Here is a 16838-nt window from a genome sequence, read left to right on the forward strand (position 1 = left end):
GGTCTACGCCGCTTTGTACATTAAAACCGCACCTGTAACTGATCTATCTTAATGCATCTATGTGATAACACTCAGCATCTGCTTAGTCTAGTGCTGCCTTGCCTAGGATGCCCATTGTATCTTATTCAGCATTGAACTTATTTAGGATGCATTATTCCTGCTGCCCTGATTGTATTTAGCATGTGCACTGATCTTACCTAGTACGTGATACTCTTGCTGCCCGGTTGCTACTAGCATGTGTTACTTACCATGTATTACTCTTGCTGCCCTGCCAGGCTGCCCACTGTATCTCACTTGGTACTGATCTTATTTAGCATGTGTTATTTAGCATGTGTTACTCCTGTTGCCTCGGCCTAGGTTGCCCCTGTGTCCTCGGACTAGGTTGACCCTGTTGCCTCTGCCTATGTTGTCTACTTTGCCTGCAATCCATAGTCTAGTTGATACTACACCACTATATTACTTTGGCGGATAACTTTCATGTTGCTCACTCAATGCTAACCCTCTGCTGCTCGCAACACACATATCTAGCCTCTAGTCGGATGCTCCCGACCGTAGTATCCATTACATCCTTGTCTATCATCACACGGCTCCCCTACACAATATTGCAACACCTACCTCACATGCCAGCGGTGCCCAGCCCTCAAGGCACCGAGCATCAGCATGCCCCCCTCAGTAACCTTCCAAACCACTCATATGTTAGTCCTCATATTAAGTATAACACTCCACACCATGGCACTCAACTTCCCTACTAATAGGACACTGCCCATCCTGACATCCTCCACTGTGTCCAACCCTTTTACCACATCTCCCACAAGCATGGAAGATTCCTCAAACTTCCTATGCAAGCCCTGTCTTACTATAGACAGGAATCTACGCCTCAGAGCGAGACTAGCCAAAATTTACGAGCCCCCCATTAGGTCCCTCTGTACTCCCCGAGCCACAAGGACCCTAAATATCTCGCCTTCCTCTTACGGCCTTAGGCCATCAAAACACTTAGTTAATCCTTGCAAACCAAAACCTCTACAAACACCTCAACCAGCCACACCAACAACGACAAGCCCACAGATAAAAGGAGCCCTAATAAACTCTAGATCACTGGTAGCACATGCCACGGAAATAGCTGACCTGATTCAGAAGGATGACCTAGACTTCCTCGCTATCACCGAGACGTGGCTACATCCCGCTGCAGGCCCTATGCTCATGCTAGCTGTCCCTGATGGCTACTCCATCCTGAGACATGACAGACTTAAGTCCAGAGGAGGCGGCATCGCTATTATCCACAAATGCTGCCTTGCCATGAGACCTTCCACCCCCATCGGTACTCCTTCATGTGAATCCTTATCTGTAAAAGTCCCTCTGACCAATGCTCAAACCCTGAATATCCATCTGTTATACCGCCCCCCAGGCCCATCTGCAACTTTTGTTGATGATGTAAATGCTATCCTATCGAGCAACCTTAAAAGCTCCTCCCAGGTACTTCTACTCGGAGACTTCAACATGGGCTTTAATGACCAGTCCGACCAGCTTGCCACCAACACAGCTAATACTCTATCAGAATTGGGATTCACCCAAAGATGTAATACCGCCACCCATAACAAAGGCAGAATCCTAGACTGGGTGGCAGACTACAATTGTCAGGCTAACATTCTGTCCATATCACCACTGGCTTGGACCGACCATAACCTTGTATCTTTTACGCTTTCCACCAACAGACCCCCACCGACTCCCGCCGTTAGGGCTCCACTGACTCTAACGAGAAACAAAAAGTGCATCACTGTGGACAGGCTCATCCCAGTATTACTCCCTACCCTTAATTCACTCCCAGATAATACAGAACCTGAGAAATTGGTCGATGAGTATAATAAAATCATGACCACCTCCCTTGACCAAATCGCACCTGCCAAACTCAGACCAAGTAAGCAAAAAAAAACCTGAACAAATGGTTTACTCCTCTTTTAAAAACGTTAAGACAACAAAAAAGAAACTGCGAGGCCATATGGGAAAAACACCCGATAGAAGCCAATAAGCTGAAACTCTCCAAATTGTCCTCCCTCTATAAAAAAGAAATATGCCTAGCGAAACGTTTATCCTATGACACTCGCATATCCCACCCCAAATCAAATTTAAAGGAACTCTTCACCATCCTTAAAGAAATTGAGACCCCGTTTGCTCCACCTGACACCTGTACGAAAGATAAGAAATGGTGTGAAGACATCCAACATGCCTTAGCTAATAAAATAGCTACCCTTCAAAACAAAATCACCTGAAAAAAAACACCCTAAACCACCTGCCTCCAAAACAATTGGCAATGCCAACATAGATGAATCTACCAGATTCAACTTTAGTAAAGTCTCCATTTGTGAAGTGGAAAGAATTATTCTATCCCTTAAACCTTCCAATTGCCAAGGCGACCTATGTCCAGCGCAGCTTATCAAGGATGCCGCCCGAGACCTATCGCCATTCATAGCCAAACTCATTAATGCATCCTTTGCTACCGGCATCATCCCTACTAACCTGAAACAATCTTGGGTACTCCTCCTCCTAAAGAAACCTACCCTTGACCCATCCATACCGACCAACTATAGACCAATTACCACGGTGAAACAATCTTGGGTACTCCTCCTCCTAAAGAAACCTACCCTTGACCCATCCATACCGACCAACTATAGACCAATTACCACGGTGCCCTTCCTGTTGAAAATCCTGGATAAGGTAGCATACACACAAATACAAAAGCACTTGGAACGTCACCAATTGCTAGGGGCCAGACAATCAGGTTTCCGTCCCCAGCACGGCACGGAAACTGCCCTTATTGATCTCAAGACTCAAATTGACGAGCTTAAAGATAACGGCAAATCAGCCCTACTCCTCCTTTTAGATCTCTCAGCTGCGTTCGACCTAGTCGACCATACTATTCTCTGTAACCATCTAAATACAGCAGCACACTTCTCTGATGACGCGGTTACTTGGATCAGATCCTTCCTGAATGGCAGAACCTTGAGAGTTTTCTCTCCGACAGCAGCTGCAGACCCCATACCCATCACCTGCGGTGTTCCCCAAGGTTCATGCGTCTCACCAACACTCTACAACATTTTCACTAAGCCCCTTTTCGATGATCTGGATCATCTCGGTATCACCTACACTAACTATGCAGACAATACCCAGATCCTCCTCCCACTTTCAGGGGATTATGAAAAGGATTTGGCCTTGGTGAATAGAGTGTACATCATCATCCAGGCATGGATGGCCACTCATGGTCTATGCCTGAATGATGATAAAACTGAACTCATCATTCTGGGTACTCCATCCAACCTAAAAAAACTAGGCCCTGACTATTCTTCATTTATAATCGACGGCAACATCATCAAGGTGGAACGTGAGGTGAAAACACTTGGTTTCTACCTGGACTCAAACCTCACATTCTCCAAGCAGGTTAATTCCCTAGCATCCTCAACCGCCTACACGTGCAAACTCATACGCACTGGTAAGCCTTTCCTATCGGACAGTAGCTGCATTACTCTAGCCAGAGCTCTCATCCTGTCGCGCCTTGACTACTGTAATGCCCTCTACCTAGGATCGACTAAAACTATAATTAAAAGAATCCAAACATTACAAAATAATGCCCTTAGAGCGGCCTTAGGCATTTCTAAAAGAGACCATATCTCAGAGACTTCCCGACAAAATAATTGGCTCCCAACTAATGACAAAATCCTCCTAAAAACACTATCACTGACGCACAAATCCCTCAACAATGCCGCACCTACCTACCTGGCGGAGAGATTCCACAAACAAACCTCCTCTAGACCAATGAGAACAGCCAACAAAGACCAGCTTTCTATACCCAGCTTCAAACGCTCCACTATTGGAGGTAATAGCTTCCCGGTGAAAGCGGCTAAATTGTGGAACTCCCTACCTCCCACCATGAGAGCAGACCAACCCTACCGCAAGTTTAGATCCAACACTATTAAATGGTTAAAAACAACAACTTGTAACTGACCCTCTACTTGAACAGAGAATAGTATCGACTGGATTCTGCCTAAAGTACTTACTACGTGTAGTGACTCGACATCTTCACTCTATTCCAGCCTCCTTAACTATCTCTCACCTATCCTCCTCTCACTCTCGTCACATATGTGCACTTTCTAACCAAACTCTGAACACAATACCTCACCGCAGACTGTCTGCACTCTCCTATTGCACACCATCCTTGCAATTAAGTACCCTATAGATATATTTAATTGTAATTTCATTGTAATTATTACCTGCTTGTAAACCGAATATCTCCTTATGTAACTAATTATTACCTGTATGCAAACTGTATATCTCTTTGTGTAACTAAGCTTCGCATATACTTGTTCTGTTGCGCCCTGTTACCCTAGGGTATGCCGCGCTCTACAAATAAACAAACAAACAAACTACCAGGATGACTGGCTCATCCTGGCCAAAGCAAAGGGACATTGCTGTGGAACACACGGAGCGGACCGTTCATCTGCTGACGGATCTGGGGATCTCTGTGAATTTTCAAAATCATGCTCCACTCCATCGCAGGATGCTCTCTTCCTGGGATCCAAGCTCAACACAGTGTCATACCTGGCGTCACTGTCGGTGGAGAGTATATCGGCCAACTTGGGCAAGGTGCAACGGCTGTTGGCATTGAAGATCGCCACGGTGAGGACCATCAAGTTGCTGCTCGGCATGATGTCGTTGTGCATATCCCTGAATCGGCTCTGCAGGTTGCGGATGCGACCCCTGCAGGAGTTCCTCAATGCCTGTTGGGTCCAGGTGTCCGGAGGATTCCAGGACAGGAACGCGCTCGATGAGTTCCGTTGAGCGATCAGATGGGGGACGTATGCTCCAATATCGCCGGGGGCACGGATTTCCAGAATCCCCCCCTCCCCCAATATGAGGAGACGGCCACATCTGATGGGTCTCTGGGAGGATGGGAAGCCCACACCGGACGGCTTCAAGCCAGAGACCTGTGGCTGCCGGAAGAGAAGACTCTAACTACGGGCGGTGTTCTGGGCCCTCCAGTCTTTTCTGCCGTTCCTCAAGGGCAAGGTGGTGAGGGTCTTCACGGACAATACCACCACAATGTTTTACATCCAGAAGCAGGGAGGCACCAGATCCCCAGCGATCTCGAGAGAGGCGCCAGACTTGTGGCACTGAGCCGTCGCCCAGGGGATGTTTCTCATTCCCTTCCACCTGGCAGGAGTGCAGAACACTGTCGCTGATTCCCTCAGCAGGGAGCTCTGCTCTTGCCACGAGTGGGAACTTCGACAGGACTAAGTGGACAACCTGTTCGGCAGGCGCAATCCCCAGATCGATCGGTTTGCGACAGCGACGAAAACCAAGTGCCGGAGCTTCGCCAGCTAGTTTCCCTAGCTGGGGAGCATGGGGGACGCATTCTCATTCCCCTGGGACGGCCTGTTTCTGTATGCGTTCCCTCCGTTGCCATTGCTTCTTTGAGTCATCAATCAACTCAGTCCCGGTGGAACCTGGACCTTCTCAGCATGTCAGCGTCCCCTCCAGTCAAGCTTCCAGTGGTCGCGGATCTTCTCACCAGGGAAGGAGGCGCGATACTGCACCATGACCCAGGATCACTGAACCTGAATGCCTGGCTTCTGCAGCATTAGGGGGTTACGCTCTTCCGGCGGACTGCAAGGAGGTGCTTGCCACGGGCAAGGAGTCGTCAACTTTAAAATGCTATGGACACAAGTGGAAGAGATTCGCAATGTGTTGCCGTTCAAAGAAGATCGACCCTCTGAGGGTCACTTCCATATTTGCTGTCATTGGCCAAATTGGGGCTGGCTCCATCAAGGTTCATCTGGCGGCTATCTCTCGCTACACCAGATCTCTGGGACAGTCTTCATTGTGGTTGCACCATCTGGTTAAGGAGTTCATCAAGGGACTATTTCGTTTATTTCTGCCGGTGAAGGCTCCGGCCCCGGCATGGGAACTCAGCATGGTGCTGACTAGGCTCCTGGGGGCCCCATTCGAACCTATGCATAGGGCTCTGCTTAAGTTTCTGTTGTGGAAAACGGCTTTCCTCGTGGCCATCACCTCTGAACGACGAGTGGGTGAGATCCAGGCCCTGTCCTGCAAGCCACCTTATTTGACTTTCCATGAGACGAGGGTGGTGCTGCGGCCGCACCCCTCCTTCATGTCCAAGGTTCCGTCGGACTTCCATCTCATCGAACCCTTGGTGTTGCCTGTGTTCTTTCCGACACCTTTGTCGCCGGCTAAGAGGACGTTGCACTCGCTGGATGTGGCTCGAGCGCTGAAGTTCTATGTGGCCCGCACAAAGAGTTTCCAGTAATCTTCTCAGCTTTTTCTGAACTTTGGTCCTGTGAACCATGGGAAGGCCCTGCCCAAGGCTTTTGTTTCCAGGTGGCTCTCCGGCTGCATCACCCATTGTCACTGGTTAGCAAACCGACCGTTGCCTGGCTGTCCGAGAACCCATTCTACCAGAGCGATCGCTGCCAGGACGGCATTCCAGTCTGGTGTGCCCCTGCTGAACATCTGCATGGCTGCTACGTGGACGTCTACGCACACCTTCAGGGAATTCTACTGCATCGACAGGGATTCCAGAGAGGAGTCCAGAGTCAGCCAAGCAGTGCTGCGCAACCTGTTCGCTTGAAGGTGAGCCTGGTGAGGAGGAAAGAGTAATTGCTTCTGTTGAGCCTTGCCACCTCCCGTGGTAGTGCACATGTGTACTTCTATGTATTCTTTATTCATGAGCATGTGAATCCATGCCAGACCCCATTCTGGAGAAGGAACAAGTTACTCACCTGTAACTGTTGTTCTCCAGCATGGGTCTGGCATGGATTCACATCCAAACCATCCGCCTGCCCCTCTGTGTCTCTTCTCTTGGTCCTACTGCCACTTTACGTGCTACCAAATCTGAAGATGGCTACCGGAGGAGGGGCTTAGGGAGGGGGCAGTCATTGGCTGGGGACAGTATGACCAGAGATTAGTGATTGGTTTATAGGGGAAAGACCGTTCAGAAATTAAATTGAAACTGATTCTTCTTTTACCGAGGATTCCCAGCCTGACGACTGGGAATATTCATGAGCATGTGAATCCATGCTGGAGAACAACAGTTACAGGTAAGTAACATGTTCCTTACCTTTTTTCTTTGTAGGTCCAGCACTCACCATTATATGTGGAGTGCTTGGGGGTTACCTAGTAGCCTATTATCCTACATACTTGTGTAACATTTTTGATGTTACCCTCACTTAAATGTCTGGTGGCAGTGGTTTAATCCTCAGCTGCAGTATAGCACCCATGGGTGACCATTTTGTCAAAATGGTCCTGGTCTTCTTTTTTCACCATTTTCTGTATGTGAGGTCTTTCGTAGGTTTTGCTCTGCACGTCAAGCCACGTTTGAGCCCCTTGTTCATTTTGCCTTCGGTTAGCTTCAGTCCTGAAACCCACCTCTGGCTCCAGTGTGTCTGCAAGGGCAGGAAGTGAAGAAGGTTCCTGAAACACCCTGTCCTTTGTCTCTAGGAGTGCCTGAATGCACCGAGTCCTGTTTGGCTGCCTGGCTGTCCTTTAAGGACAGCCGTCCTGCTGTTTGAGTGACAGCCTAGGCTGTGCATGAATGGGAGAAACCTGCTTAAAAGGCGAGGAGTTTAGGACTAGAGGCAGAGTTGACCACTGAGAGAAACACTTGATGAAGAAACCATGAACAAAGCTTTCTGCATCCTCCTGGATCTTTGAATTGCCCGGTGAAGCCCTGCTGCTGTGCTGAAACTCCTTTTTCTGATCGACAAGAGAAGTTCCGGAATGGACCACCTCTTCCCTTTGGTTAGTGGGACCAACTAACCCTGAGATGAACTCCACTGGACCATCTTCCCTGAATGGCTGTACTTCGCTGCTGCAGGAACAGAGTGCCAGGGGACGAGAAATCCGTAGTCGAGTGCTAGGTCTGCAATCCGGCCTGAAGACCCAGGTGTCTCCTAAGGTCCCTCCAGAAGCAGGATGACCAGAGCTCGAGTCCCCTCGCCAGATTGCAGGACTCAAGGAAGCTCAAACGGTATCCAAGATCCGTGGTGGTGCTGTTTACCGCGCGCTGAAACTGCGAAGTTCTGCTGATACGAAAAGAGCCCATAGCTGCTGACGGCTTCAAATTGCTGCCACAGGAGTCCTCCAGATGCCCTCCCTCTTGTCCCAATGTCTGAGGCTCAGGAACCCAGGATCTACATTGCTGCGACAGGACAAAATCCAGCTGCACCACTCTTCTTAAAAATAGAGGTACTGTTCAGACTTGGGGCACTTGCCTCAGTGTCTTTAGCTTTGCTCTTCTCAGTTGAGACTTACAGTGGCTACTTTTGTTAGAGTTGATTGTAACGAGTTGATTGTAACTCTGCTTTCCACAAGTGTAACAGCTTGTGACCCTACAAGTGATTTCTACAAAACTCTCTAACTTTGTGCAAGACTTTTATTAGCTACGAAGTGCATCATCTCCATAGACTGTGCTCCAATTGACTTTGGCTGTCCTGGCTCCCTGCAGACTCTTCTAGTCCAATGACTTTGATATTGTCTGTCCGTCAGAGGTGATAACTTGTTTTTAGACTGTTATTGCTTGGAAAGGTTTTATCTAGACTGCATTGGAAGATTTAAATTATACTCACTTGGCCTGAGAACCTGTTAACCTTTTTCGTTTTTTAATGTTTCCTTTTTGCAACCTCAGAATCTGCAAAGTGTACTAGTGATATATGAATGCCATTACTGTCCTTGAGAATGAAGTCACCCCCGGGTGTAGGAAGTGTGTAAAGAGCATCTCTAAAGAGTATCCCCAAAAACGTATGCTGATTCTGGAAAATTATTTTAAAGTATATTTTGATTTGTTACATATATTGCCCTTTTTAAAGAATGTTTATTTAAAAATTGATGTTAAATAACTATTTATAACTGAAACCTTGAGTATAAGTGTTACTTGGCTACCTGTATTTGCGAATGTAATTGCTCCAGCTCTACAGCTCACATTTATCCCTCTTGAGATAAGCCTGGCTGCTCAGTCACTCTACCAACTTGTGTAGTACAGGCCGATACCAAACGGTGGGTTACCTAATACCAAGTAGACAAGTGTTGTGTAGTCTCAAACAGCGTTACTACATCAATTCTTGCCTAACACATCCCTTTGGACCTGATGGGCATAGCAGCGACTTGGGCTTTTCCCTCTACCTTTTGCAAACATCACTCCTAGGTCAGTTACCAGCTTTCAGTAAACTCTCATTTACAGCATCTTTGCCTAGGGAATTCTTTCGCCCAGATTAAATCATGCTTGGTATTCTCCCATAAGTGTGGATGAGAGGGGAAGGGAACGTAGGTCTAATTTTTCATATTGGCTGCTGTACTCCAGTCCATTGTTCCCTTTCCTCCATACCACCACCTCCATTCCCCTAATTATATATTAGTGTTGTTCTGATGGTATTGGAGGAAAAAGGACCTGAGGGGCGATAACTTGGAGATGAAGCCAGCGCACATGGAGGCCACACACCTCTCAAGTTCACTGACTCTGTTCTTAAATGCAAATTAGAGGCACTTTGCTAAGCACAAATCTCTGGTCCAATCCGTATGGGGGACACACCCAGGAGTCTGGTGGAAAAAGGGTGCATTAGTCACCAAGTACAGTCACATTTTCTCACTCTATAATGCTCCCATTTCTCTACCATCACCTCCATATTCCCGAAATAGGTTGTAATTTAAAAAACTGCCGGGAATAGACCTGTTCACTGATACCCTGTACTCGAAGACATTCCACCAGGCCTTCAAGATGAAACATTTACTCAACTTCTGTGCCTCCAATCCTTATGCACAAAGTGTCTCTTCCACACAGCCCAACGTGTGGCATCCTTCATAAGGTTGGCAGAGATGGCAAATATTGAACTTAACTGGGACAACTGTTCAGAGTGTGCCTCAATTCCTGTGCCTGAAACTATAACAAGTCCAATATAATGTTCATACTGCAAAAGCTACAAATAATATTACATTAAGAGAACCAGGTCCAGAAAAAACAAACTTCTGAATGCCAAAATCTTACAACCAACTGTTAGCCACCTGGGGTGTGTGCATCAGCCAATCGGCTCGCTACAAAGGCTGGATAATTCTCATCACATCAGCCCACGTTTGAACTCACCCGAGCAATGCAGACGACACAGGCACCATTTCCCCTACACCCCCTCTACACTGACCCTACTTTACTGTCTTCCTCCTTTGTACCTTTACCAGCCCCTTCAAATTCCACCTTCCACACTCATCACACTTGACTTTCTTATTCTGTCCTGCCCCCACTCTACTGCCAGGGAAAAAGTTAAAGGGACAACTGGTAGTTCGCTACACTTTTTATTTTTTATTTCCACCTCCCGCTTCCCGGCTGCCATTTTTTATTATCCTTTATTTAACTCCTGATATGGCTACCGCCTTGTATCGCAAATTTAAAAAATAAGCTATTAGCACAGTATGGGCATTCCCTAGGTATTAGTAGCAAAGGGTAAGCCTACGGACGCCCCAACAAGGTGACGGTTGATAACTTGGGCCTGGGCTGTTAACTATTGTGAATCCCGCTGGAGGGCTTATTATTGTCATATGAAGGATGCTGGTTTAATGCAACATTTCCTTCTTATGAAAAGTGTAACTACATGTTGGATTTTTTAGCATGCCTTTATTCTCTTGTGTTCTGAAAAACAAGATCATAGTTTGATGCAGGCTTGTGCAATATCAATATTTTAAATGCATGAGCCAGTCTTTATCTGGACCCCTATTGAAACCAGTCTTCTACTATCGGTTTAAATGAATTACATGTTCCTTGTACATGAATCCTGAATCATACCTATTTTAAAATAAAATACATTCTTTTTTATTTTGTGCATGGGGACCGGAGCTTATGTAGTGTAGTTGATAAGTTCTTCTGTATATGCTAGATATTGACCAAGGCATTGACCCACTTTTACAGAGTTCTACCTTAATGGAACAATTTGAAAACTATAGCTGCCCCATAAATAGGTATAGAAATTCTGTTGAAAACCCTGGCAATTTATGGTTCCTATTATAACAAGGACAGCTCAGTGGTAAGACAATTGCTTATTTATTGGCATTTGGATCTGGGTAAATGGGGGGGGTCCCCCAGCCTCCTTCACCTCTCCGCTTCCTGCTTCAACTGCCTCTCCTTCTAGAGCCTCCACGAGCATCCTAACCCACAACAATTCCACCTGGGTTCCCAGGTGGAATCCCTCCCCCATGATGTGTCACCCACTAGAACAGGAACACTATTGTACACTATAGCACACCTCCCTGTCCCCATAAAACACATTTTTTAAAATGTCCCTCCATTCGAAGACCTCTCAACTCTGCAAACTTGCATTCTCTCTTCCAGCTAATCTTCCTTTGTTCCAGATATGCCTGTCTTCCAAACCACAGCATTATCAAATTCCCATTTCTCACTCTCTGTGGCCTCCAGAACCCCTGCTCACATTTTCATACCCTTGTATGCCTCCTTACAAAGACTCTGCTCCCCACTCACCACATGGTTCTGCCCATCAAACCTTTCCTTCATCCTCAACTCACTGGCATGCAACTCACTGGCATGCACCCTCTCCCTCAACTCCCTATCACTCCACTCAACAAATCCTGACCTACCCAACCACAGCGGATTGGTCACTGTGTGTGGCTTTCTTCTACACTGGTGGCATGAGGCGCTAACCTCTATGCTCAAAACCTCTTCCCCATCTCCTTGCAACTCTGGCTAGCATCAGCTGCCATCCTGATCCCCTGCATAAGCATGTGATTAACCCGCTCAACTGGGACCCCCAGCACAAGCTTGTTGCGACTATTCTAACGGGAAAGCTCAGTGGTAAGACAAACGCTTATTTATTGACATTTGGATCTAGTTCAGTACATGGCTAAACAGGGCCCCCAGCCTACTTCACTTCTCCGCTTCCTCCTTCAACTGTTTCTGCTTCTAGAGCCTCCCAAGCATCTTTACCCGCTCCCAGGTGGAATCCCTCCCCCACGATGTTACACACAATAGAATAGGAAAACTATCAATCAATATAACACTTCTACTCTTATCTCTCTGGGTGCTCTTATTCACATTTTTGTATTATATTTCTTGGGTTGGTCACTCCTCTTGGTCTCGTTCCTTTGCTATGCTGTTCCTCTGGGACTGATTCTTGGCCCCTTACTCATCTCTCTACACTTGCCCCCTTTCGTCCTTAATTAGTGCCTTTTGACCTCAATTTATGCATAGATGACTCAAGTCTTTTTCTCCTAGTTTCTGGACTACCTTCACGCCTCCGTTTCCATCTGCCTCACCGCCATACAATCCTGGATTAGCTCACATTATCCCCTGAATCCCTCCAACAGAGGTCCTTTTCTTCCCTTCCATATCTCCTTCTCGTCCCATTGGCCTTTTATTTCCCCCTACTCTTCTTCCCTTCACTCTGTCTGCTCTCAATCTTGGGGTTATCTTTGACTCCTTTCTTTCATTCTCTCTCTTCATCTGAAACACTGCCCGCACTTGTCGCTTCTACTAGTATAATCTTCGTAGAGCTCACCAATACCTTCCTCGTTCCTCTGTGTTGCCCTCTATTCTCTCTATTTCTCTCCTTCCTATTGATTCACATCTGTTCTTCCATTTCATCTGAATAGTATATAAATATCTTCATGGTCTTGCTCCCCACTATCGCTCATTCTTTTTTTCGATTTATTCTCGGAACTCATCGTTGTCAATTTCTTTTTACTCACTTTCCCTTGTGCTTCCTCCCCATTTTGATCCTTCTCTCTCCTAGCATCTAAACTCTCCTTCCTATTGCATTTTTCAAACACTAACTTAGTCTACTCTTACCAACCTTTAACATCTCTGTTGCACAAAATTGTCTGCTTGGATTTGAATTGTACAGTTTTATTTGCTACTACTGTACAGTGCTTTGGTGAAAGCGCTTTATAAATGTCAATAAATACAAATGCTATTTGAATAATGCAGGAAACATTTCTATCTGCATTGAATATATGTATGTAGGGCATCTGCATTCTAAACCTTGTGAACAGAATTGCATGGTAATTACTTTACATTTTTAATGTAATTTTTAAATTTAACTTTCAAATAGACTGTTGATCAAAGAATTAAGCGGGAGAATCTGAAGGAGAAACGGAAGGTGATGCTGGAGGCTCGGCTCAAGAAACTGCGCCAGAGAAAGATGAAACTTAAAGGGGATGGTCTGGGTGAGGATGAGGACCAACTTGAAAATCCCAAAGGTGAGATTATGTAAAGTCCAACTGAAGCTAATTTAACACACTTGCAAAGTAACCATTTGAGAGCTGCACTATTTATAATGTTATCAACCATTAGAAAACTGGATGTGATAGTTAGAATATAAATAGCAAACATTCTGCATCCCTTTTTTTTTTCTTATCATGCTAAAGATAAAAAAAAGTCATTCACAATTTTAAAGTCTGTACAGTTTCTCAACATTTTAATTGTTTTCCCTTATCTCTCATTTTCCTGTAACCTGTATACGCAATCAGAACAAGCTCAAATAAGGCCTCTAACCTAAGGGCCTAACATAATTTGAATCTGATGTTGGTAAATCAATTGCGTATCCTAGTTGGTAGAGTACCCCACACATTCTCAAACGTCTTCTCTTGTAGTCTGGTCATCTAGTTCACACTCATTGTCTGTTGCTTACAGAGGCACATATTCAAGTGATTATGAGTTCCTACGTTGTAACCTGTACTTAAACCAGTACCTTGATGCCCACGGTTTTAGAGCGCTTTACAAATGTAAAAATAAGTAAATATTCATAGGGAAAGGTGACTTTAAGTTTTAGAACATCGTACAAAACTGTAAGGCAAGCAATGAATCCAAATGTTGTATTTTCTGGAAAATAAGCTTCCAGGAGACATCCCAGTCTTGCTGGCTTAATGCACCCCACATACTGACATTGTCCATCTGCATGACTGGCCTGATTAATTTGCAAACTTGTTAGTGTACACATTATTTCTCACACATGATATAAGGATTATGTAAATTTGTAATCAGATCTGTTGAAGCATTGACACAAAAGCGTGTTGAAACAAATACCATTGTCCATGAAATTATTAATGATTTAATATCAATCTCCACCAACACAGAGGAAGAGGCTGTTGAAGTGACCCCATTAGTACCGGACCGCAGCAGTGAGAAGAAGGTGGAAGTTATAGTCCAGGAGAGGAAAGATACAAAAGCTGGTGTTCCGTATGTCCGCGAGTGGGACAAAGGCAAAGGTTAGGATATATTTTGTTCATAGCACCTTATGAAAGTGTGTGTGAAATTGTCAACCAGGTAAATCTTCAAGTATATGTTTCTTTTTATTAAGTGGTGCCAAAGTTTGAAACACACAATCTTTAAATGTTCTGCTTTGGGTTGCCATTGAAATACATTACCTCTGGCTGTATAGTGTTTTCACTGTGCTCTATGTGATGTGTCCCTGGAAGGGAGTTGAAATTCCTGTGAAAGATTCATTATTATGGACGTTGCGTCTTTTCACTCTGTGGACAAATGAACAAAAGTGCTGATCAAATACTAGAAATACCAAAATTGAATGTTTGTCATGGAAATAAGGTGGTGCAGTATGATGCATTGACTTTGTCCTTTCAGCCTTCACGTTTATGGAAAGTTAAGTCTATGTCTATTATTGATGGGCGACTTTTGCCTTGAAAGAAGATTTAAATCTAATGTTTCAAAGAAGACGGTGTTAAGGTTTTATACCCAAATATAGCTCTGAATATCAATTTGTATTTTCTATGTATAGCCCCCCTCCCCCCAATTTCAGAACTGGCTAGATATAGAATGGCTGTGAATGTCTGGCTTTCTTGGTGGATTGCACATACCTGAAACCCTGTAGTTTGTCTTACAAACTTCGAGTGATGATGCCTGCATCGTCTTCATTCTGTGTGTTTCGAATAAGTCACACCTATATGGCGCAAGAGCTCCATCTTAAAGCCAATTACCGTTTCAGTTTTGAAGACCGGTAAAGTGTTTTTTTGAGAATGCCTGTGAAACAGCTGCTTACGAAGAAGCAGTGCTGTGGCGGGAGCTACAGATTAATATGATGGTAACGTTAAGGGATTTCTTTAAAATGTTTTCAATGATGAGGCAACTCATGTGGAGCACAACTCATCTTTGGGGATAGCCAATAACCTTGGTATTAACCATCAGTCTTCCTGCTGAAGAAGCGAAAACACAACATAAACTAACTGAGCCGGCTGAGAACTGAGACCTATGTTGCTGGCTCAGTGAAAGGCTAGCACTCATGTTAGCAAGAGCAAGGTTGATCATCTGAACCGTGACACCTCTAACTCCTCCTGCACTGAACAAAATTGGGCTTCATTCTTCAATCCTTAAAATTACATCTGATAAAACACTGGACCCATCCCTGATTCCTTGATCACTTCTGTTCCATCCCTTCATACAGGACCATTGTCATTAAAATACTCAACCCTCTGCTTGAAGCTAGGTAGGTTATCATCCGTGCCTCCTGCCACGGTTGGCATTGGCGAGTGGACCCTGATCTAGCTTTCTGGCTTTGATACCTAAATGTGTAGATCCTCATTGTTTAATAAAAGCGTGTCCAGCCTGAGGATATTTTAATGGTCATCTTTGATGATCTCTACTGTGGAGTCGCACCAGACCTGGAAGAAGTGATCCAATGTCAAGACACACAGTCTAGTGTTCCAATTAGATTTACTTTTCAAGAGCTTGTCATTCTCATACAAAATAAGGGTTGAACCACCTTACTAGCAGCTGCTTTGGTGAAATTTACGAATCTGTTGCCCTAACATTGAAGCAGGTACTTTCCAACTACTGGAATATTTTGTGTGTGTGCCTGATTGTATTTCTAGATGGGTTTGTTTGTGTTATCATTGAGGCCTAAATGTGGTTGATTTGTGCCTGGTGTATAAAACTATGTGAATAATATTTTATTCAAATGAGAAATTCCTATGGTTGCAATGTGCTTAGTTCTTTTTATTTTTTCTAGAATTTACTTTTGGACGCTTGTCAAAGTCGTTTCCAGATCCCAGAGATGAACGAGATTCAGAGTTTGCGCCACCTACTAGTTATAACAACAGGAAACGCCATCACTTTGAGAAGCAATACTGGAATCCCTCTGAGAACCCTCAGCGGAAGCATGGGACGAGTGGTGAACAGCACTACACAGCAGCGCAAAGCACCCAGAGCCATCCTCAGCCACCTCAGAAGCCCACTACTTCCAATTTGGATGATCTGCTTTCATACTACCGACGGGTGACTTGAAAATCTTTTGCTTGGAACAGTTTGTGTTCGATACTTATCATTAAGACTTTCACAATGGCTCTCTGTGAAAAACCTCCACTACCGCAGGTCAAAGAGGGCATCTGCGGTTGTCATGAGTGGGGTGTCAACCAAGGTTTGCATTTGTTTAAGTGCTCTGGGTTGGACCATCCGCATAAATGTATTGTCCTCTTTAGTTATTTTTGAGCTTGATGTCAATAGACTGTAACATATTCCCATAATTTCCACATACCTTTTTGAAAGTAAAGACAGTAAAGACTTTTAACTGGCCTTTGGATTTCAATATAAACCATTTAGGACACCAATATGTGCCTTGATGTTTCTTTATTGTGGTTGTTCAACATTGAAGCATTACTTTGAGACAAGGTCTATCCCTTTAAATAGTTATTGTATTATTTTGTCAAAATAGTTTTCCTTCTAAGAGAAAAAGGTTCTATTTAATTCCTAATTACAGCACTGGGTCGGGTAAATTCTTCTTCAAACTGAATTAATCATCTTTTGTAGAAACTGGATAAAAATCGGCAAG

The 16838-nt window shown here is 44.8% G+C and overlaps 1 protein-coding gene across 1 annotated transcript in view; it reads left to right on the forward strand.

Moving 5' to 3' along the window:
- CCDC174 (coiled-coil domain containing 174) overlaps positions 1–16617 on the forward strand; it is a 132959-nt gene extending 116342 nt beyond the window's left edge. The window contains exons 9-11 of the mRNA XM_069643414.1: positions 13110–13257; positions 14134–14265; positions 16020–16617. Of these exons, the coding sequence (XP_069499515.1) occupies positions 13110–13257; positions 14134–14265; positions 16020–16294 (555 nt within the window). The 3' untranslated portion in view covers positions 16295–16617. The remainder of the gene's footprint in view (positions 1–13109; positions 13258–14133; positions 14266–16019) is intronic.
- Positions 16618–16838: the final 221 nt, after the last annotated feature.

The sequence above is a fragment of the Ambystoma mexicanum genome, chromosome 2p (genome assembly GCF_040938575.1).
Source record: "Ambystoma mexicanum isolate Mex_15411 chromosome 2p, UKY_AmexF1_1, whole genome shotgun sequence".
In the NCBI taxonomy this organism is placed as follows: Eukaryota; Metazoa; Chordata; class Amphibia; order Caudata; family Ambystomatidae; genus Ambystoma; species Ambystoma mexicanum.